This window comes from Vicugna pacos, chromosome 22 (genome assembly GCF_048564905.1).
Source record: "Vicugna pacos chromosome 22, VicPac4, whole genome shotgun sequence".
In the NCBI taxonomy this organism is placed as follows: domain Eukaryota; kingdom Metazoa; phylum Chordata; class Mammalia; order Artiodactyla; family Camelidae; genus Vicugna; species Vicugna pacos.
In genome coordinates this window covers 31,823,831-31,844,969 of record NC_133008.1, presented here as the reverse complement: position 1 = coordinate 31,844,969, position 21,139 = coordinate 31,823,831, and the positions used below count along the sequence as shown (strand labels likewise).

The 21,139-nt window shown below is 59.6% G+C and overlaps 1 protein-coding gene and 1 long non-coding RNA gene across 3 annotated transcripts; one reads left to right on the top strand and one right to left on the bottom strand.

Moving 5' to 3' along the window:
* Positions 1 to 8,336: 8,336 nt before the first annotated feature.
* On the bottom strand, positions 8,337 to 17,268 carry MBD3 (methyl-CpG binding domain protein 3). 2 transcript variants are annotated; one of them, XM_072948087.1, is made up of 7 exons: positions 17,047 to 17,268; positions 12,348 to 12,507; positions 11,576 to 11,713; positions 10,727 to 10,817; positions 10,134 to 10,311; positions 8,641 to 8,844; positions 8,337 to 8,524 (listed from the first exon to the last, which is right to left on the bottom strand). In XM_072948087.1, the coding sequence occupies exons 1-6, from the start codon at positions 17,058 to 17,060 to the stop codon at positions 8,646 to 8,648; spliced, it is 780 nt and encodes a 259-aa protein (XP_072804188.1). In that variant the 5' UTR covers positions 17,061 to 17,268; the 3' UTR covers positions 8,337 to 8,524; positions 8,641 to 8,645. The 2 variants fall into 2 exon arrangements, with proteins under 2 accessions (XP_072804188.1, XP_072804187.1); XM_072948086.1 differs by having other exon boundaries at positions 16,951 to 17,220.
* A 2,302-nt stretch (positions 17,269 to 19,570) lies between these two features.
* LOC107033737 (uncharacterized) lies at positions 19,571 to 20,866 on the top strand. The gene is made up of 2 exons (XR_004187944.2): positions 19,571 to 20,095; positions 20,631 to 20,866. It is a non-coding gene; the product is annotated as an uncharacterized lncRNA (long non-coding RNA).
* The last annotated feature ends 273 nt before the right edge of the window (positions 20,867 to 21,139 follow it).

The following is a 21,139-nucleotide window of genomic DNA, read 5'->3' as shown; positions in this document are numbered from 1 at the left end:
ACTTTATCATAATTTATGTCTAATCCCCTCCTGCTGAGACTGGGTTCCTGGAGGCAGGCCCTGGACCTGCAGATCTGCTGTGCTCCCAGTGTGTGTGACAGGCATTCCCAGTGTGTGTTCCAGCCCCAGGCTTTGTCCTGTCTCCCCACAGAAAGTTCCACTGGCTGTAGCTGGCATTCAAGGCCCAGCATGACCTGCCCTGGCCCACCTAGCCAGCCTCCAGTCCCCCTAGCGCCTCCTGGGGTCCCTTACCATCACTGCCTTTTCTTAGGGCCAGGTCTTGGCACCTGCTTCCCCTCCCTTCCTGAGACCCCACCTAGGGTGGCATACTGGGTGCAGGGGGTCAGTGCTGAGAAAGGTGCTCAGTGAGGGGAGGAGAGTAGTGTCGGGCCCTTGATGGTGATAGGTGGGGAAGAGACCACAGTGGCCTGCAGGGGATCAGCTTGTGCACACGCACAAACGTTCCTTAAAGCACCCCAGCCCTTCGGGCACTGTGGAGAGGTCTTCAGAGGAGCCAAGTGCAGGGTCTCTTGTGTCCTGGGCTCAGCCACTTGTCCTCCCAGGGTGGCTTTCCCTTCCCTGCCTGCCTTCCTGCTTTCTGGCTCCCCAACCCTGGTTCAGCTCACACCTCCCTCCCCCTGGGGGCCATGGGGCGGGGGAGGCAGCATCTGATGATGAGGGAGAGACTGAACTACAGAGAGACCTGGGGAAACGGCTCCCACGCCAGCCCATGGCTGTGGCTGGGAAAGACCAGGCCACCTAGGTGGGGGGTGGGCAGGTGGGCTCTGCTCAGGACACAGATGTCCGGCTACCAAGAAGCTGAGAAAGGGTGAGAGTGAACAAGAGAGGGCTTAGGAGTGAACAACACAGTAGCGGGAGTTCAGACTTCAGCGGGAGCCTAGAAGAATCAAGTGGGAGATACCTCCCAGAAAGTCAGGCAAAGAGACAAGAGGTGGAAAGTGGAAGAGAAAAGAGGAAATAGAAAAACAGCCCAAGAGTTCCAGGGAGAACAGAGGGAGAGTGCAGGGAAGTTGTCCATGAAATAATGGAAGGGATGGCGAGGCCAGAGCCTGCAAATAGCTGGGACCCGGCAGCTTGTCCTGGGAACATACGTTCGGGGTCCTGGGGCCCCAAGCACTTCCAAGCCACATTACAAAGGATCGGGAAGAAGGCCTGGGTTCTGAGGGAAAGTGAAAGCTGACCTCAAGAGGTCCACATCAAGTGGGGATCAAGGAGGAATCGAGACGTTTTAGGCCTGCAGGTCATCACGTCAGTTTAGCATACTGCAGGATGCACTCCAGGAAAATGAGGGAGTGAGTCAATGAAGAAACAGGTCCTGCCACAGGACGGTGAAGTAAGTGGGGCTGGAGGGTCATCTAGAGGGTTTGACTGTGTCGAAGGCCATTGTGCGTGGCAGGGGAACTGACCGTCAGGAACAAAGACAACGATTTTAAAAGGTGGCTGTCAGGCATCAAATGGACTAGGAGTGAAGAGAGAAAAGGGGGATGGGGACTCCAGGGTCTTGATTTCCCAGCGTGCGGTCAGGGACATGTGAACACTGACCTGCTGGATGTTTGCACAGATCTGTCCAGAATGGCCCTGTGGTGATGCATTTTAAAAGTCCTTTTAGAATTGTAAACCGCCCCCCAGCTCTGTAAGTGATTTGCATGCTGAAGTATTTGGGTGGCAGAGAACGGTGTCGGAGTGTGCTTGGAATGCACCAGAAATGAGATGGAGGGAGGAGGAACAGAAAGATGGAGTGGTTAACAGATGTGAATGAGGCCACAAGGGAAATAGTGCTGGACCCCAGAGCAGGGTCCCTCCCCCTGGGCGCTGTGGACACCAGGTCACCCTCTGGGGGGCGTCTCAGGCTATGTGGGGTGTGGAGCAATTTCCCTGGCCCCACCCACTCAATGCCAGGGGTCCCCTCCCCGCCTCCCCTATTAGTTTTCTGTGGCCCTGACAAGTTGCCAAGCACATTGGTGCTTAAAACACCAATTTACTCTCTCGGTTCTGGAGCCTAGAAGTGCGACATCACAGCGTCACCGGGCTGTTTGCTCCCTGAGGGCTCCAGGGGAGGGTCCGTCCTGCCTCTTCCAGCACCTGGGGGCTGCCTGCAACCCTGCGTGTCCCTTGGCTTGTGGCCACGTCACTCCAGTCTGTGCCTCTGTGGTCTCATGCCTTCATTGCCCCCCTGCTGCCGTGTCTGTGTTCTCTCTTATGAGGGCACCAGCTGTTGGACTCAGGGCCACTCTACTCTGTGAGCTCATCTCAACTAACGATGTCTGCCAAGACCCTGTTCCCACAGACGGTCACCTTCACAGGTGTAGAGGTTGGGAAAAGGACATGTTTTTCAGGGGGACAGGCAGTACACCACACCTCCCCAGTGTGACAACCCCAGATGTCTTCAGACATGTCCCCCGCGTGCAGTCATCTGGCTGAAAACCATCTGCAGTGGGTGTAGGTGGGGGTGGGTGGGGGCGCTGGACCCAACAGTTCTCTCAACCCTGCTCTGAGTGTAACAGTTCTCGTGGAAACTTGGAATGAAACACTGTCACAGGGAGGTGGGGACAGGGAGTCTGGGAGGTGACATGGCCCCACCACCATTCCTGAGGCCAGGTGTTGGCACCTCTGGGCTTCATGTGACTATTTGGCGTACCTCAAAACCTTCTGTAATGAAAAAATGTATCTTTTTACTTAAAGGAAGCCCTTTGAGATTCATTTGGAGATGTCTGCAGATGGAAACAGCATAAAATGCCCCAGGGTGGGGAGTCGGAGGGCGTGGAGGGGACAAGACGGCAGGGTTAGCGCAGGGGCTGCGGGGGGGGGGGACCCTGGGGGGCTGCGTTACCTTCTCTTTACTTTTGCATATTTTAAAATTACATATATATATATATATATATATTTAATTATTTTATTGGTTTTCTTTTCCCCTTTGTTTTTTATAGAGGGACTGGGGATTGAACCTAGGCCCCTGCGCATGCTAAGCGCGCGCTCTACCACTTGAGGTATACCTCCCTCTGTTTTTTAGTTTTTAAATGTGTGGAGGCCACACTGATGAAGACAGCCGCTTCCTGGGGGCCTGGTGCTGTCTGGCCACGTGTGGGCAGCAAGGCTCAGCAGGAGCCCGGGTCTGAGTTTGGCCTCCCCGCACCCCTCCAGTGTTGCCCAATGTGGGATGGCATTGAGGCCTCCTCTGCAGTCACATTTTGAGAGAATAAGAAATAGTTGGGGGCGATGGTATGGCTGCATTGGTAAAATGCTTGCTTAGCATGCATGAGGTCCTGGGTTCAATCCCCACTACCTCCGTCAAAAAAATGAAAGTAAATAAACCTAATTTACCTCCTCACCACCAAAAAAAAAAGAAAGTCAAAGGAAGGAACTTTATTGCCAAAGAATATACGCCTTTCCTGCATAATTTCCATTTTTAGTCTTCTCTGGCTAAGAAAACGGCGTGTGCGGGGAGGTGGCAGGGAGGGCGCGGCTGAGCGGTAGGGTGCGCGCTCAGCGCGCAAGAGGTCCCGGGCTCGGCCCCATTAAAAACCAACCAACTAGCCGGCCTAAGCACTCCTGCCCAGAAGGCGGACGAACAAATTAGCAGGTGCCCTAGAAGCCGCTGGAGGATCGGCTGGAGGCCACTTCTGTGAATCAGGTTGGGTGTTTTGAGATAAAATTTACACGCCAGCAAAGGCACCTGTTTCCACTGCCCCGTGGGTGAGCGCCACTTGCCCAATAAACACTGCTGGGCCCCAGCCTCGCGGAGTCCCCTGCCCCTTTGCTGTGCGCCCACCCCTCTCTGGTCCCCTCTGGTCACCGTGGACCAGCTGTGCCTTTTCTAGGGTTTTAGGTACATAGAATTGCTTTGATTTCTCTCTTGGGGTACGTTTGTTGCACTTGGCCTAAGCTAATTTTTGTCCCTCTTTATTTTTTAATGGAGGTACTGGGGACTGAACCCAGGAACTCGTGCGTGCTAAGCACGTGCTCTACCACTGAGCTCTACCTTCCCCCCAGTTTCTGTCCTTTTTTAGAGAGTCCCCAACAGGTGACTATGTATCCATCCTCCTTCACAGCCCCCTGGGCCCTCTCTCTCCCCAAGGCAGCCTCTCTCCAAGCTGGCTCCCCACACCTCTCGGGCTGGCCGGGATCTGTGCACAGATATCGGGTTCCCTGAGCCTCTTAAATTGTCTTTTTTTTTTTAACTGAGATATCACGCACGTTGAAATTTACCCTTTAAAAGTAGACAATTTAGTGGTTTTTAGTAAACCTGAAAGCTGTGCAAGCATCACTGCTATCAATGCTAGAACGCTGCCATCAGCCAAGAAAAGGAGCCCGGCCCCCACAGCCCCAGCCCCGGCCGCCGTCCATCTAGGGCTCCCTGCCTGTCATGTGTCGCACGTGGGAGCCACACAGGGTGTGGCCGCCTCAGTCCGGGTTCCAGAGAAACAGAGCCAACAGCACGCAGTTGGATGTGCTCGAGAGGTTTACTGTGGGAAGTGGCTCTCGTGCTGACGGAGGCCGAGGGCCCTCCATCTGAGTCCACAGCTTGGTGGCCCAGGAGGGCCAAGCGTGTTTTAGTCCGAGGCCAGGGGCTGGAGAACCAGGGGGTCCGAGGTCCGGGGCTGGGAAAAGAGGGGCGTCCCAGCTCAGGAAGAGAGAATTTGCCCTCCTGCTGCCTTTTTGTTCCACTTGTGCTGCTGTGGACCGGATGATGCCCACGCTGGTGAGGGCAGACTCTCGCCTCCTGAATCCACTTTTCTCTCAGAAACATTTGCACAGACACACCCAGAAATGTCTTACCAGCTGTCTGGGGTCCCTCAGCCCAGTCAAGCTGACACCTAAAATGAACATCACAGCACCCTTCTGTGCCTGCTTCTCTCCCTGAGCGCCGTGCTCTCAGGGGCCGTCCACGTGGGAGCAGGTGTCAGGGCTGCTCTGCTTTTCATGGCTGAGTCATGTTCCGTGTGTGGAGGGACCTCGTTTGCATATCTTCGGTTGATGGACACGAGGTCGTTTCTGCTTTTTGAGCCCCTTGAATCTTGACAAGCCTTACCTGACCTTGCAGGTGGTGCTGCTCCCCGACCCCCTGCCCCACCAGGGCTGAGAATGGAGGGTGGAGAGGCTCCCCATCTGCTCAGTCAGTAGCCGCCAGCCCCAGGGGCCAGTGCAGCCAAAGAAACGTTTAATTGGTTCTAACCGATTTGAACTCCTGCAGCCACATGTGGCTGGTGGCGGTCCTGCTGGAGTGTTCTAGAAATTTGCTAGTTGGTCCCTCTGCTGCAGCCGATCTTGCTGCCTCTTCTCTGACCAGGAGCTCCCAGCTTGTCGTGGGGCATCACGGCCTCGGGTCACCCCCGGCTCCCTCCCTCTCATACCTGGTGGATCCTGAGTTCAAGCAGCTCAAGGGCTTCTGTAGCCATTGTTTGTCTCCCTGTAGGGGACAGAGGGACAGAGGCCAGGAGTCTGGATGAGCTTGTAGGTGAAAGAGGAGAGGACACAGGGCTGGGCCACATGGGCCAGGACTGCCTGGACCAGAGGGGAATCTGGTCTTCAGGGCAGTGTGGCCGACGGCTGCTGCCCCCGTCATCCTGGACCTCCGTACCAGCCACCTCGCACAGCAGAGGGGACTCTGCAGGTGGGGTTAAGTTCAGTTCCCCGGGATGGGGGTGACCCTGGATCCTGAGGGACCCCGTGCCATCACAGGGTCCTCATAGAAGGAGACGGGGGATGCTGCGCTGCTGGCGGTGAGGATGGAGGGAGGGGCCGCGAGCCAGGGATGCGGCGCCTCTAGAAGCTGGAAGAGGCAGGAGCCGCTTCTCCCTGGAGCCTCCAGAGGGACCAGCCCTGCCCAGGCCTGGGTTGAGCCCCGTGGGGCCCGAGCTGGACTCCTGACTCCAAAGCCGTGTTGTTTCCACCACTCCATCAATGGTGACGTTACAGCAGCCCCAGGAGATGCAGGGGCGTCCCAGAGGGCCAAGCAGAGCACAGTGAGGGGTAGGTCAGAAACTCCTGGCTCCCCTTGGACTGGGGCCGCAGCGCACCAGTTAAAGGACACAGGCGGGTGGCCAGTGGCTCAGAAACCCAGCTGCCCAGCAGGTGGCACTGGAGGCGCTGGAGCTGCGCTGCTGGTGGGGGACTCTGTGGAGAAAATTCAGGAGAGCCTGGAGCTGGGGAAGTGGCAGCGCGGAGGGCTTTATGGCGGGCAGGGGGCACCTACCCATCAGCCAGGCGCTGAGCCACCCAGGAGCCTGGCCACGCCCCACCTTCCGGGGTCCCGAGGTCAGTGGCCACTCAGTCTCGCAGTGGCCGGAGGCTGGGCCTGGTTAGCTGCGTGGGCACTGGAGTCAGGGAGACCCAAGGTCTCAGCCAGACCTGGCCTCTTCCCAGTTGGTGGCCCAGGCAAAGTGCTGAAATGAGCCTGCCCTCCCCTGTAGAAACTGAGGCTAATTCTGGTGGGCAGGGCTGCCTATAGAGACAACACACATGGAAGGGCCACTGGAGGGTGGGAGCAAGACAGAGACCCCCCATTCAGTGGGGGGAAGGGATCCTGGCAACCAAGGCCCTGAGCAGCTGTGGATGGGGGTCCAGGCAGCCGGGGAGGGGCTGTACCCCCTGGGTAGGGCAGACCCTCTGCTGCCTGCAGACTCTGGCCAGGGTGGCTGGTGGGGTGAGGGGCCAGGGTCCTCCCAGCTCGTGGCCCCAGCCTTTAGGGTGGGATAAAAGTCTGCAGTGACCACTGGGCCAGGAGTGGCAGAGAGGGGACCGGTGTGGCTGATGTCCTCAGGACCCCTCCCCAGTCACTGTCAGCAGTGGCCCAGGGGGCCCCAGGGTCTGAGGGCAGGAGGCTCCTTGGGAGCCCGCCTGGGGGCTGCAGGCCCAGCTCAGCTGCCCCCGCCCCAGGCCCCAAGTTGGGCTGGAGGCGTCCCTCTGCTGGGCACCTGGCACAGACCCCACCCCGGAGACCTAGGACGGGTCCTCGTCTCTCAGGAGGCAGGGGGCCTCCAAAGGAGCCCAGGAGCCTGTAGACCTGGCTTGCAAGCCAACACCGCTGTCTACCCTTCCCCGCTGGAGAGGTCAACCCCCCACCATCCCCTTCTGTCCTCCAGCCCAGTGCAAGAAAGTCCCTGGCACCGACAAAAAGCTCGGGATTCTGATAAACCGAGACCCCAGACCACACTGCAGGACGTGTTTTATTCGGCGCTGCACACAGGGGCCTCCCGCGGCTCCACCAGGCTCCCCCTCAGTGCTGCAGCCTGGGCCGAGGGGCCTTCCTGGGGTCGTGGCAGCCCGGCCCTGGATGGGTACTGCAGCCCCAAAGGCCAGCGCTCAGTCCTAGGGGCTTTGTGCTTTGGGAGGATGCGGTCAGCCCGACCTTCCAGGCCAGTGTCCTTGGAGGGAGGGGCAAGCCACAGCCCCGAGGTGCTCCCACTGTCACCCTGCCTGGCAGGCTCACCGCAGCACAGGGTGTCTGGTCAAAGGAGGCAGCGACTTGGGCCCCTCCCAGCAGTACGGCTGCAGGGCTGCTGGGCACTGGGGATGCACTGGCAATGCACTGGCCCACAGCTTGTGTCTTTGGGCCAATGGAGTGCCAGGGCCACCCCAAGGGCATCCTGGGACCGAGGGGAGGGTGCTGGCCCAGGCTCCACTCAGAGCAGTGGACACCCCCCTCACCAGGGGCACTTGGCGCTGGGGGGGGGCAGCACGTCCCCGACGGCCTCCCTGCCCAACGTTCCGCGGAGGCTGCTCCCTGGGCCCCAGGCAGCATGAGGCCCCAAGCCCACCAGCTGGGCACCACTGGTCCTGCCCTCCCAGGCAAAGCTGAGGCTTGGAGGCTGGTGGGCGGCAGCGCTGCCGCGGAGCCCTGGCCCAGCGAGTCCGGCCACCAGTGCTCCTGGCCGCAAGCAGTTCGTCCAGGGCACTGACCCTCAGGCAGCGCCAGCCTGGCTGCAGACTGAGATTTTCAGGCTCAAAGGCCAAGGTCCTGTCCGTGTGCAGCAAACACAGAAGCTTAAGTAGCCACGTGGACGTCCAGCCTCGTTTGTACCACGGGTTTATTGAAGGAAAACGTCTGGGTTGTGCCGTTTGCTTTCGGGTACTCTCCGAGTCGCCATGGCTCTGCCCAGCTCGGGGCACCGGAGAGCCATCCTGCACCCTCTCCTGAAGGGTGGACACGTGGTCCGGAACATCATCCATCACGTGCACAGGTCGGAAGTGAGACCGTTCCAGAAAATGTTTCCCCAGGCCCATGGGGAACCTCGCAGGCTGCCCGGTGGCAGTGGCTGCGGGGACCAGGCTGGCCTGAGCCTGGCGTGGAGCAACTGGTGCCTACAGACCTGGCCCCTTCAGAGCAACACAGCCGTGGGGGCCTGGCAGGTTAGAGACCGTCCTTCAGCCGCGCCCCCGAGGCCTGGCGGGGAGGGCACGCCTGGGCAGGGCAAGGAGGGGCCGGGCCAGCGAGCCTGGTCCCAACTCAGGAGGGCCGAGCCTGCAGGCGGCCCAACGCAGGCAGGGCAGGGCGGGGCAGGCTCTGCGGAGACAGGAGAGGGCGCCGTCAGTGCCTGACCAGGCCTGTCCTCCAAGGAGACCAGAGCTCTCATGGAGGTGCCCGGACCAGCCCTGACCCCTGCGGTCACTGCCAAGCACCTGCTCTAGACGTGCTCCATCTCCTGGTCCTGGTCCGGCTCCTCCTCCTCATCCTCCTCCTCATCCTCCTCCTCATCGTCGGCGCCCACCTTATCCAGCGGTGCCTCCCCGTCCCGGGCCAGCTCCTCCACATGGGCCAGCATGTCGGCCATCAGTGCCTCCTCCAGCCGCTTGCGGACCTGCTGCACCAGCTCCTCCTGCTTCCTGGGGATGCACGGACCCGCTTGACAGGGCACCTCCCCGTCTCCAGGGAGACCAGGGCGCAAGGCCAGGATGCAAGGACGTGCAGACACACAGGGCCAGTACCTCTCAGAGCCCCACTTCTCCATCTGGCGTGGCCTTCTGGACGGCGCACCCCACCTCCGCCAGGCCGAACCCCAGACCTCCCCACCCCCGTCTGCCGCTGTCCCTGGTCGAGGCTGGTGCCTGTGATGCCCGAGGGGGTTTGCAAAGAAAAAAGACAAGCGAATGTCGAGCCCTCAAGTCTAGCCAGAGCACCTCTCGTCCTGGGGTGATGGGTCCTCATAGGAGAGATGAGCTGTCCCTGCTTCTGTTTTCTGTCACCGAGGCCGAGAGAGCTGCCATCAGCCTAGTCAGTGAGACCGCTGGGCCCCCGCCCTGCAGCCTCACGCCGTGGACCTGACGTCTGTGTCTGTGCCGGCCTGGCCCTCCCGTCAGCCCTGTGCGGGCCCTGCCCGCTGCACCCATCTTCCTCCAGACCTGGGCCTGCACATTTCAATTCAGGGCCGCTTCTATTCCGAGGGTTTCGGTGCAGCTCTAACGACCCATCCTGGCCTCCTTCCTTATGCTCTCAACGCCCTCTCCTGCCCTTTCCCTTGGGATGAGCTATCAGGGGTGTGGTCTCAGCCCGGTGCCCTCACCTCCCAGGGCCCCGCCCCGCCCCGCCCTAATGCCCCTGCACAGGGTGCCAGAGCCACACCTCTTGATCTCAGCAGGGCACCAAGGGCTCCAGAGCCCAACAGGACACGCATCCCACCATCCCGGTGCTCCTAGACGCCTCCTGCCCAGAGCCAGTTCCTGCCACCTTCCGCAAGCCCTCCCCAGACGGCTCCATTTGCACCTGGACGCCACCCACAGGGTCCTGCCCAGTGCAGGCCCAGCACCCAGGCCCGGGGCACGTACCACTTCCCCCGACCCCACCCTCCCTGTTCCTGCACGACCTCCAGGCTCCCCAGTCCTCCTCAAGGCCTCACGTGCCCCAAGGGTGGGCTTGACCCTCACAGAGCCTGGCACAGGCGACCCACCCACGTGGAGAGCACTGCCCACTGCCAAGAACCCTGCCGCAGCGAGGCTGCCTCAGCCCTGAAGGTGTCTGCCAGACTGAACTGAGTCCTTGTCATGAAGGCAGCGCCTAGCAGACGCTTCTCTGCAGCCCTGGCCACTGTACACCCTGGACACGTTGGAGGGGCCCAATGGTGGGGAGACCCCTGGGCACAAGCCCGGGGGAGGGAGGCAGGGAGGGTGGGTGCTACCTGATGTCCTCGTCAGTCACCATGAAGGCCTTGCAGAGCGGCTGGGCTGTGTTGAGCCACACCCCGGGGTTCTTCTCCACGGCGGCCGAGAGCTGCCCGGTGATGGGCATGGTGCTGGTATGCAGGGCACTGGCGATAGCCGAGAGCAGCGTCTCATCCGTGCAGCCGGGCCCCACGCCTGCTGCGGCATGGGAGGGTGGTCACCGGGGCGCCCGCCCTGCTCCCTTAGCCCCAGACTCCACGCCATAGCCCCTTTAGGAGTGGGCCTGCAGTCACTCCCACGAGGCACCAGCCCTGAGTTCCCAGTGATGGCAGGGCTGTTTTCACAGCACAGAAGCAGGACCAGACCCCCGCGTCTTTTCAGGGCCCTGAGACCCACCCCGTCCTGCTGGTTCACCGCCACCAGCCATGGGGTTGACCCTGCACCATCTGCAGGGTCAGTGCTCACCAGCTGGTCCCAGGCTAGAGGGAGCAGGGGCACCTCGCCCTTGCTGACCTCTGCCCCTGTCTCTCCCTGTGGCCCAGCTTATTAATGGTCACTCTTCTGGCCTCAGACGCCCACCCTACGCCACTGCCCTGGGCAGCCAGGTCACCTTGCAAACCCTTGGGGAGGTCCATGGTTTTCACCAGCTCCTCTGCAATGTCGAAGGCATTCAAGCCGCTCAGCTTCTTCTCCCAGAAGAGCTGCAGCGACACAGACAGGTGTGAGGCTGACAAGATGGCCAGGCTGCCTGCCCTGTGTGACCTCTGACCCTATACTCCCTGGGGCTGCTCACAGCCCTGACCAGGAAACAGGGGTGCACAGGGCCCAGGGGCCATCACAGCTGGGCCACCCAGGCGGAGGAGTGCCAGCCTGTTTCTGGCAGGACGAAGACCCAGGACCAGCCTTGCTGCCAGGTGGCTTGGGGTTCCCCTTCACCTTGAAGTTGAGGGTTTGCAGGTCCCACCTCGACCCTGGGCCGAGCCACTGTCCACGACCACCACCTGATGCCACAGGGGGCCCCGGAGCCCCTGGAAGGTGCGACAAGCCCACAGCCTCAGGCTTCGCCCTGAGACCTCGGGGAGAGAATCTAAGGGGGGATTACTCAATGGGGGACAGGCAGAGGCAGGTGCATGGGTTTCTGGACAGTTACCTAGCATCCCACACCCTGCCGCCTCCTGGGTTCTCACAAATACACGTGGAATCAGGGGTGACTCTTGGGTTCTGAAAGGCAACTTACAGAACCACACTCGGAGAGCCTTATTAACACTCTCTCAATGAAATGGATCAGCCCATTCGACAGCCCAGCGGGCCAAAAGCAGCCCCTGTGCCCATGCCTGGTGGGCCAGCCCTGCTTCTTGTGGGACCAGGACACCCTGACCGCAGCACTGGGGCTTGGGCCCACGGACCTGGAGTGGGGCCTGCCCGCCTGGGACTGGCCAGGGCGTGCATCTGGGCCTACCTGCCGGGGCTGTTCCACGGCCTTCTGGGGGTCACTCTTCACCTTGTTGCTGGGGTGGTTGGTGATCTTGGTCACTGGCTGCTTGAAGATGGACGCGGTCTGCCTGACCGGGAGGGCCGTGTTCAGGTCGGGTTTGCCCTGGGGAGACACGCACGCTGGCACCGGTCCCTGACACACCAGGGCGGGCCTGCAGTGGGCTTTCCCGCTCAGCGAGGACACTGTGCCCCCTCGGGCTTTGGGGAACAGGCCCTATGTTCCGCAGTCACCAGCATACCCTGTGGCACCCATAGATCTGGAGGCAACACCAGGCCCAGTCTATCCGTTGACCATGACATGGCTGCGACGGGGTCACCAGGCACACACCTGTCCCCCACCCCCTGCAACCTTCTCCGCAGAGCATGGTCCTGGGGGCGCCCCGACCAGCTCTGTTCTGCTGCCAGGGCAGGGATAGGGGACAAAGTACCCCTGAACATGTGTCCCTCAGACACTGGCAGACACACCATGGCCCTGGTACCCACGTGTGGACTGGCTGTGGTTGGAGAACTGCCGCCTCCCAGGCCCCGTTGGGGGCAGGGAGCAGACCCCCAGAAGTCGGGGTGTGGGGAGGCCTGCCCGCGGTCCCTCCTGGAACAGGTGGTGGGTGCATTACCCTCTCTGCCTGCGTTTCCACAAACTGCCCAGCTTTCCTCTGCAAGCAGCTACGCTTCACCACCGGGAGAGGTCAGCCTTCCCACCGTGGTTTTGGCCAGAGCCACAGCCGGGGCAGGCTCACCTTGACCGGGTTGGGGGAGTCGTACCGCACCCTCTGCCGGCTCTTGTTCATCTTGCTCATCAGCATCTTGCCCGTGCGGAAGTCAAAGGTGCTCAGGTCCATGGAGCCCCCCAGGTACCGTGCCAGCTGTGGCTTGCTCCGAAACTTCTTCCCGCTTGGGCTGTGGACAGAGGGGCGGGTGGTGGGCAGGATGCCTGGGGCCGTCTCTGTCCCCCAACGCATCTCCCAACCTACAGAACGGTGGCGCCCAGCCCTGGGCGCCCGGCTGACACTTCTGGAACATTCCAGAAGTGGAATTAGGCTGTGTTCTTGAGAAAAGATCCAAGTATAGCAGGTATTTGAGGAACGACCCCTAACAGCGGTCTTGTGATTACAGCTTTGAGGTTCTGTCCTAGGGGCTAGGCTGTAAAATCTCACGCTAAATTTTGGGACCAGGACCCCAAAGAGCTGCCCAGGCGTGATCTGCTGGGAAAGCTTGAAAGCAGGTGTCATAAACCTAGAGAAGCAGCTCTGTGACCCTGCCTGCACTGTGGCCCAGCGCGCTCAGCTCTCTAGGAAATGACACTGGCCTCCGGCTGCTGCACGTGTTCAGTGAGCTCGGAGCTGGAAGTGACCAGCACAGGGCCCGGTAACGTTAACGACAGCTGGGCCGGGGTAACGTTAGCGACAGCTGTGCAGCCGCTTCCTTCATAACGCAGCCTGGCAGATCCGTAAACAATCAAACAGCAATTCAACCACCTCAAGTATCCTCAAGAAATCAAAACATATGTCCAAAGACACCTGATTATTCACAACAGCAGGGCTCACAACAGGCAAGTGAAAACAGCCCAAATGTCCCTCCACACACAGGAACATTATTCACTGATGAAAAGGAGAGAAGCCCTGACACTTGCTACCACGTGGATGGACCCTGAGAGCACGACGCTCAGTGAGAGAAGCAGACGCAGAAGGACACACAGTGTGTGACTCCATGGATTTGAGATGTCCAGAACAGGCCAGTCCACAGACACAGGGGGCTGCGGCTTCCTTTTGGGGTCACAGATCTTCTAATCACAAGTGGCAGCCACACAACTCCATGAACATACTGACACCAGTTAACTACACTCACTACATCTCCTGCGCTTGCATGGTGCCCAGCAGGCCTCGCGCCTGTCTAGGACATCCCTGTCACTCACAGCCTTAAGCTGAGAAGGAGCTTTGTTTTGTCGACCTCCCCTGGAAAATTTTCAGGGTGAGCCCCTAATTCAAGCAAGCGCATGCCCCCTCCAGCCCCGCAGACAAGGGATGGTAGAGGGCAGTGTGGAGCCCATCACAGCCCCACTGGACCGGGCCAGTGGCTCGGCCAGGGACCAGGCGCCCAGCACAGGCAGCCCCCACGGCTGGGGATTCGGAGCCCCTCCACCACAGCCCCAGACTCTGGTGGAAGAGCCTCTTTTCTACCACACTCTGTGCTGGCTGGTGTGACCTGAGCCGCGTGCCTGGAGCAGCAGAAAGGACCCTGGGTCCCCACTTGGCTTCAGGTTCGGCAACAGAAAGGACCCCAAGAGACACTCCTTGTGTCTTTGCCTCCAGTCCCCCTATTCGCTGCTTTTGTGCTTAAGACGATGGATGAGAACAGGGAGACAGAAATAGACTGGAGGTTAGCAGGGCTTCGGGCCAGGGAATGGGGTGCCGAGCAGTGACAGTGAAAGGTCTGGGGCTCCTCTTAGGCTGAGGAAGCTGCTCTATGGGAACAGCGGTGACGGTGTACTCAGGCAAACTGTATAGCATGTGACTCCTACCAGGACAAAGGTGTTAAAAAATGAACCCCAGACAGAAAGTGGATTGGGGGTTGCCAGGAGCCGGGGGAGGGGCTGGGGAGTGGCACTAAGGGGCACAGGGCTCATTCTGGGGCTCTGCGAATGTCCTAGAACTAGACAGCGGTGACACAACTGTGTGAACAGCCCAAAAACTGCTGAGCGGGACGCTTTTAAAGGGTGAATTGTATGTAATGTGAATTATATCTCAATTTTTAGACCAGTTTTGCAGATCTGTACTGACAGGCAGCCAGGAGCCCCAGGCCGGAGGGTGCTCTGGGCTGAGTCAGGGATGCCCTGAAGGCCTGTGGACATCAGAACCTCCCAGGCTGGAGCCTGGCTGGCCTCGGGGACGGGAGCCAGTGCTCGGCATCGAGCCCAGGGCCTGAGATGGATGCAGGACTGAAAGGCAGCCTGGGCCCCAGGAGGAAGGGGCAGTGGGTGTTGACACCCCTCCGGTCAGAAGGCTTGTCCCTTGCGCTGCCCAGTGAGACCCACACGGCAAGATGCAGCCGGTCATGGCCAAGCTGAGCCTAACTTCCCACAAGTGCTCAATTTCTTGTCCAACTGAACACACCAGGCAGGGAGACTATTTTCCCAAAGAAAATGCACAGCTGCAACCAGATGTTCCACCCCCACCTCCCGGGCCACCAGAACCTGGATCAAAACCTGAGGACCAGACTGCCCACTTGGAGAGGTGTCAGTGCCCACAGGGCGATCTGTGAGGTCACACCACATCTCCAGGGTGACAATCTTGCAAGGAACACATTTGCTCCCTCCCACTCTCTGGACCAGGACACCAAGGCTCCACAGGCTTGCAGGCAGCACTAGGACCCAAGCCAGGTCTGTCTGACTCAATGGCCTGAGACCTGCCTTCCATCCGCATTTAAGAGAACCACATGTGCTCCTGCCTAGTTGCCTGGCTCTGCAGGGTGGCCAGTGGGTGGTGAGAGGGCCAAGGACCCACTTTTCAGAAAACACCATGGGCTCCGTATCACATTTCCCTAGACCTTCCACCTGGTGGGATCGGAGGGTCACAGGTCAGACCTAGGAGTGGCACTGGACCCTGCAAGCCCCGCTCTCCTGTCTCAGACCCTCACTTCTCAGAGGAGCCATGGGAAACCTGGGATTCCATCTGTCTAGCCCGTTTGGAGCTTTTCGCTACCACTAGACCCTAATGCTCAGGGCTGGGGCCTTGGAGTGGTGTCCCACTAGGCTGAGGCCATGAGAAGCCCAGGCAGGTAGGGATGAAAGGTGGGTGATGATGGTCTGGGTTACTCCAGCCACACCGGCCTTGGCTCAGCTCCCGACCCTCTGCACAGGCTGTTTGGGATATCTGGGCGGCTCCTCCTGGATCTCCTGCCAGGGCTCTGCTCTGTCAGCACCGCAGACAGGCGCTCATTGGGCTGCCTCAGCTCAACCAGGTGCCCCCATCAGCTGCCCTCAGACTCCTGCACCCCTCCCATGTCATCACCTGTAACTGTGGGGTGACGCCTGGGGCATCAGCTGTGACCCAGGAGGGGAGGGCCCCGGTCTTCTTCCCACTGAGTGGCCAGGACCCCACACCACCAGACACTGAGCAGGTACTGCAGAGGTGTCTGTTAACAAATAACTAGAGGCAGAAAAACCTGTCTTTAGTTCTAAAAGGAAGAAGTGAGCACACAAACGTGCTTGGAATTAAGTGAGGACAAGTGGTTCCTAGCCTGAACCTCCAAGGGCCCAGGAGAACTTTACTACAAGGACTTAAGTTTTCTAAGCAGACAGCGAAGGCGTGACGTCATAGACAGCTGCAATGAAGGGGACACACAATCATGTCCCTACGAGATGCAGACTGTACTCCCTCCACCAACCCTGGAGACTAGATCCTGAGTCTATCCTGAACAGGCTGCCGTCCTTTCCCTCCTCTCAAACGGGGCTAGCAAAGGCCCAGGACCTGCTGCACAACCCCCAACACCTGGCGGGTATTCAGCACGTGGCAGGTGTCCTGCCTGCCTTCCTTTCATCAGGGTCCTGAAGCAAAGCGGAGAGAGCCATCAAAGCTGGCTAAGAAACAAAAGCATCTTCCACCAGTCAGAGAAAGAAAAAAAGGAAGGAAAAGGCAAACAGCAGGTGGCCGACATTCTGGGACTGGGCTTCCAGCTGCCTGCTAATTCTTTGTTCTATCAAGCGGGGAGCGGTCCCTGCCACCTCGCCCAGGCCAAGTGCAGCCATCCCACGTCTTGCGACTGAAGGGGCCACGACCCACTGAGAGGCGCCGGTTTCGGAACCTGCCCAAGGGTGGGGGAGGAGCGGGTCTTAAAATACACGCAGCCCCAGAGACCGGCCTCCCTGGGAAAGGCCCAGGGACCTGCATTCCTAGGCAGCGCTCCCAGCGCCCCCAGAGCAAACCCTGCTCCTCGAAACCCCGGCTCGCCACCCGCCTCAGGCTGCGCGCGACCCGGGAATGCCCCATGCGGATAAAAGGGACAGCCCAGCCCCCACCCCCGCCTCCCAGCGGCGTCTGGCCCGCACCGGGGCCCCTCGCCCAGCCGGCCGCTTCCCTGCGGCCGCCGAACAAAGGGCGCCGCCCGCCCGGAACCGAACCCAGGGCCATGCGGCCGCGCGGGGTGCGCACGCGCACTGGACCTGGGCCCCGCCAGGCACGCACGCGCACTGGGCCAAACGCCCGCCGCGCGCCGGCACGCACGCACGCACGCACGACGCACGCGCGGGGCCCAGGCCGCGGCCCGGGTCGGGACGCCCAGGCCGCCGCAGAGGCCGCTGGGAGGCGCCCGTTGGGGCCCTACCCGGCCGGCACGTTCATTCACCTATAGTAAAAGACATCCCTGTGGCCGGCCGACAGCCCCGACCTTCTGGGCACTTCTTCCCTCTCCCAGCCCTGCGGGAGCGCCGGGCACTCCCACCTCTTCCGCTCCATCGCGCCCGGCTCCTCGGCCCGCGCCGCCGCCGCCGCCGCGCGGACCCCCGCTCACCGCCGCTGCCTCAGCTGCCTCAGCTGCCTCTGCCGCTGCCGCCGCCACTTGCCACGGCTGTTCCGGCCCGTGGGCCCCCTCCCTCCGCCCCCAGCTAGGCGCGCGCCGGCTTTGCCGCCCTCTCGGCCCCCTCCCCGCGCTCGCCAGCCCCCGCTCGGGGGGCCCGCTCCGCCCACCCGCCCGCGCGCGGGGCCCCGTGCTGCGCAGGCGCCGCGCAGGCCCCACCCCGTCCACCTTGCCCCTCGGCGGCCGCGCCAATCAGCACGCGGCTGGGAGGCGGGGCCGGCGGCGGCGCGACGCTCGTCCTCCCCGCGCCTGCGCTCTGAGTCCTGCGAGCTACCAGTGGTCCCCGTCGGTCTCCGTGCTGCGGGCGGTCGTCTCTCTTCTGCGTCTTTCCCACAGCCCTGTCTGGGTCCCGGGATGCCCGTCAGTGACAGACCGCCATTTACTTGGCGCCCTGGTCTCCCAACGTCTAGGCTTGTCACTGGCATCCACATGTAGGAGCGTTGTCCATGACCACCCACCATCACACCCCAGATTCCACCCGGCGATTAATAACACCTCAGAATCCAGGAGTCAGTCCCCCTCTCCTCGCCTCCACCTTAGTCCAGCCACCTTCTGTCTCCTGGGGGTCCAGGACCTTCTTCCGGAATCTCCCGCCCGCAGTGTCCCTTCCCCCTCCCCCAGACCCTACCCCTCGCCTGGCCGCGCTGGTCACCAGGGCAGGGCCTGGCCGGCCCAGGGAAGTGTTCAAGGAAAGATTGCTGAGTGAGTGACTGGAGCTGTGGCCAGTGCCAGGAGGAGGCTGGACCTCCTGACGGGTCTGTCCTGGCGTCCGGTTCCTGGGTGAGTAGAGGAGATGCGGGCGTAAAGGCCCCAGGCTCCAAGGAGGGAAGCGGGGTGGGGGCGGTGGTCTGAGCACCTGGAACTCTCCGCAGGTGTCTTCCCAGCCCTGGGAAGCCCCCTGTTCCGTGCTCATGTTGAAGACGGGTGCTGGGTGTACAACCAAAGACTGCGGCAGGCAGCTGTCACTAGTTTATCTTAAAGCCTTCAGGTAAGTGCAGCTTCTCACAGTTCCTGTGTCCCTTTCCCTCCTGGGTTCTCTGCTCTCGCAGGTAAAATAAGAGCCCAGGCAGGCACCTTGACCAGCCAGCAGCCACCACGTTGCTGAGCTGGTTCGGGACACGGGGTTCCTGTGCGCAGGATTCAGGCCCAAACCCAGGCCACCCATGGGGGGCAGTGCTGGCATTTGATGTGTTTTCATCCAGCTTGTGGGACTTTTGAAACTTAAAAACCACAGTTACAAAGATACAGGTGTGCACTGTCATCAGCGAGACCATGTGAAGACGTTTAAGGGAACGAATGTTAGCCTCCCTGTGTCGAGAGTCCCCAGACCACCCTACGCCCTGCTTTCACTTCTCTTGAGTTTATATTCAGAACTGGGCCTACTGGGTCCCATGGTGATCCCACGTTTAAGTGTTTGAGGAACTGCCACTGTTCTCCACAGCAGCTGCCCCCTTTACTGCCTGCCAGCAGTAAAGGAAGGCTCTGATTTCTCCAGCCTCAAGTCTTTTGTTATCATCTGGGTCTTGACGGTCAAATACTGAAGGGGGCGTGGTGTCAGATCATAGGATTTGACCTCAAGAACTGCTGCTGGGGGGAGGGTATAGCTCAAGTGGTGGAGTTTAGCATACACAAGGTCCTGGGCTCAACCCCCAGTACTTCCTCTAAAAATAAATAAAGTCTAATTACCTCCCCACCAAAAACAAAAAGAACCACTATTGGAAATGCATCCTGTCCCACCTTGAGAACCAGCCCTGCTGGCCCTCACTTCTCAGGGAATCTGACCCCCATGGACCCAGGTTGACCCCAAAGCATAGACTGTGGGTCCCCACGTCACTTGGCCCAAGCCAGGCCTCTGGGATCATCCTTGAGGGACTGGTCCAGAGGCCTGACTGGGAGGGTGGATGTGACCCAGAGGTGCCAGGGGCAGATAGCAGAGATGAGAAGCCAGGACACTTGGAAGGGACAGAAGCTGGGCAGCTCCTCCCGTTTGGCTGGGCACTGCTGCTTTGAAACAGTCTCTTTGCCCAGGCCTGCTTGCCCAGTCCCCAAGCAGACACCCTGTCCTGCTCATTTCCACAAGGTGAAAAACAGAAATTAAACCAGGATGAGAGCCTTGATAAGACTTTTGGAGGCAGTCTCTCCTCTGGCACTGCTGACATCAGGGCCAGGTCATCCTCTCTTGGGGAGAGGGTGTCCCTGCCCCCCTTCAACCCCCACGCATGACAAGCACAGCCATCCCCAGGCAAGGGTCCCTGCAAGCCAATAGGAGGCAAGCAGGGCACTTAACTGGGGCACAAAATTGTGCAAGTACCAAAAACACCCATCAGGATTAATGGCAGTTAATGCAGCATTTCAGCAATCCAGAATGAACGCCAGAAATCCATGATGAACAAAGTACCAAATTTTAAAGGCAGATTGCACAGTGCTGGGCCATTTTGGAGTCCAAAACAAAATGGAAAAGATAAGCCCTTTATTCTTGGTTTTTTAATGTAGTTTTTGATGGTTGACGCTCCTCCCAGAACATTAAAGTGGTTGAAAAAGACTGAAGTTACTGAAAAGGAATTGTAAGTTTAAGCTTAAACAGTCTACTTACTCCAAACCTGAGTTTACTGGAATTTTACTTCTCCGGCTTTCACAGATGCAGACTCAGAAACGTTTTCATTAAAACCATTTACAAAAATACGTAAAAACTGTGAATAGGGGCTCACATGTCATTGTTTCAGGCTTTGATGGGGGGACTGTAGGGCTGTCTGCACCTGCGTGAGTTAGAAATCGTTGAAAAAGAAAACTTACTTCACATTCCATCACTTACAGGTATTTAAGTGACATCTGTTCATTGACGTCTGAAATAAGTCATCCATGGACACTGTTGTGATGGGATGACAGGAAGTGAATGTCCCTGGCTAGCTGACTGGTGAGTAAACTTTGGTACTCAGCAGCCGTTTAAAACCTGAGGATGCCGAGCGCTTCCTGAAGTGGCAGCGCCTCTGGGAAATAAGCTGTGTGTAAAAGCTAAGTGTGCAGAAACGTGTGCGGCGGCTGCCACTGCTTGTGTTAGAAACACACAGAGCCATTCTGGACTGAAAGTGTGCGCCCCCCCGAAATGACATCAAAGCCCTAACCCCCACCCCTGGCGTGGCTGTACCTGGAAATGGGGCCCCTACAGACATACTCAAGGGCAAATGAGGTCAGGAGGGTGTGGCCCTGATCCCACAGAATTCATAGAGCTCACCTGCTCACCCATCAAGGAAAGGCCGTGTGTGGACACAGAGAGAAGGTAGCCGCCTGCATGGCCGGAAGTGGGCCCTCCCCGGGAGCTGGCCCTGCCCCAGCCCTGACCTCAGAGTTCCCAGCTCCAGAGCTGTGAGGTAGTTCATTCTGTTGTTTAAACTGCCAGGCCTGTTGTGGCAGCTCCAGCAGACTAATAAGACAGCTATTTTCACCAACAGAATGTTTCTCAGACTTTTCAAGAATGTGGCGACAGTTGGAGAGATCTGCGTGCCAGGAGGGAAATGCCTGTGCCCACGTGTCCTCGTGTACCCAGCCGGCTCATTTTTGTGTTCTTTGTGATGGTTTAACACATCTCCACCTTCTGAAGTTCCCCATTCAAGACACAGAACCTAATTCTCCTCCCAAGAGTAGGCAGACATAGGGATGTGAGCCTAAGGAATAAAATGTGGAGAAAGCCAAGGCATGAGACATCTGAGTGGGTCACAAAAGGCACAGAGGCTCCCCCGGCTGGCTCTGGGGGAGCCGCCGCCCTGCTGGAGGAGGCTCAGGCGGCGTTGCGGTGGCCCCATGGGGAGGAGCATAGGAGGGGCCGCCCCAGAAGCGTACCCCCTGCCCGTCGTCAGGCCTTCAGATGAGGCAGCCTGGCTGATGCCTCATCTGCAGCCTCGCGAGGGACCCTCAGTCAGAGCCCCCTAGACAGATCACTCCCAGAGTCTTACAGTGAGAC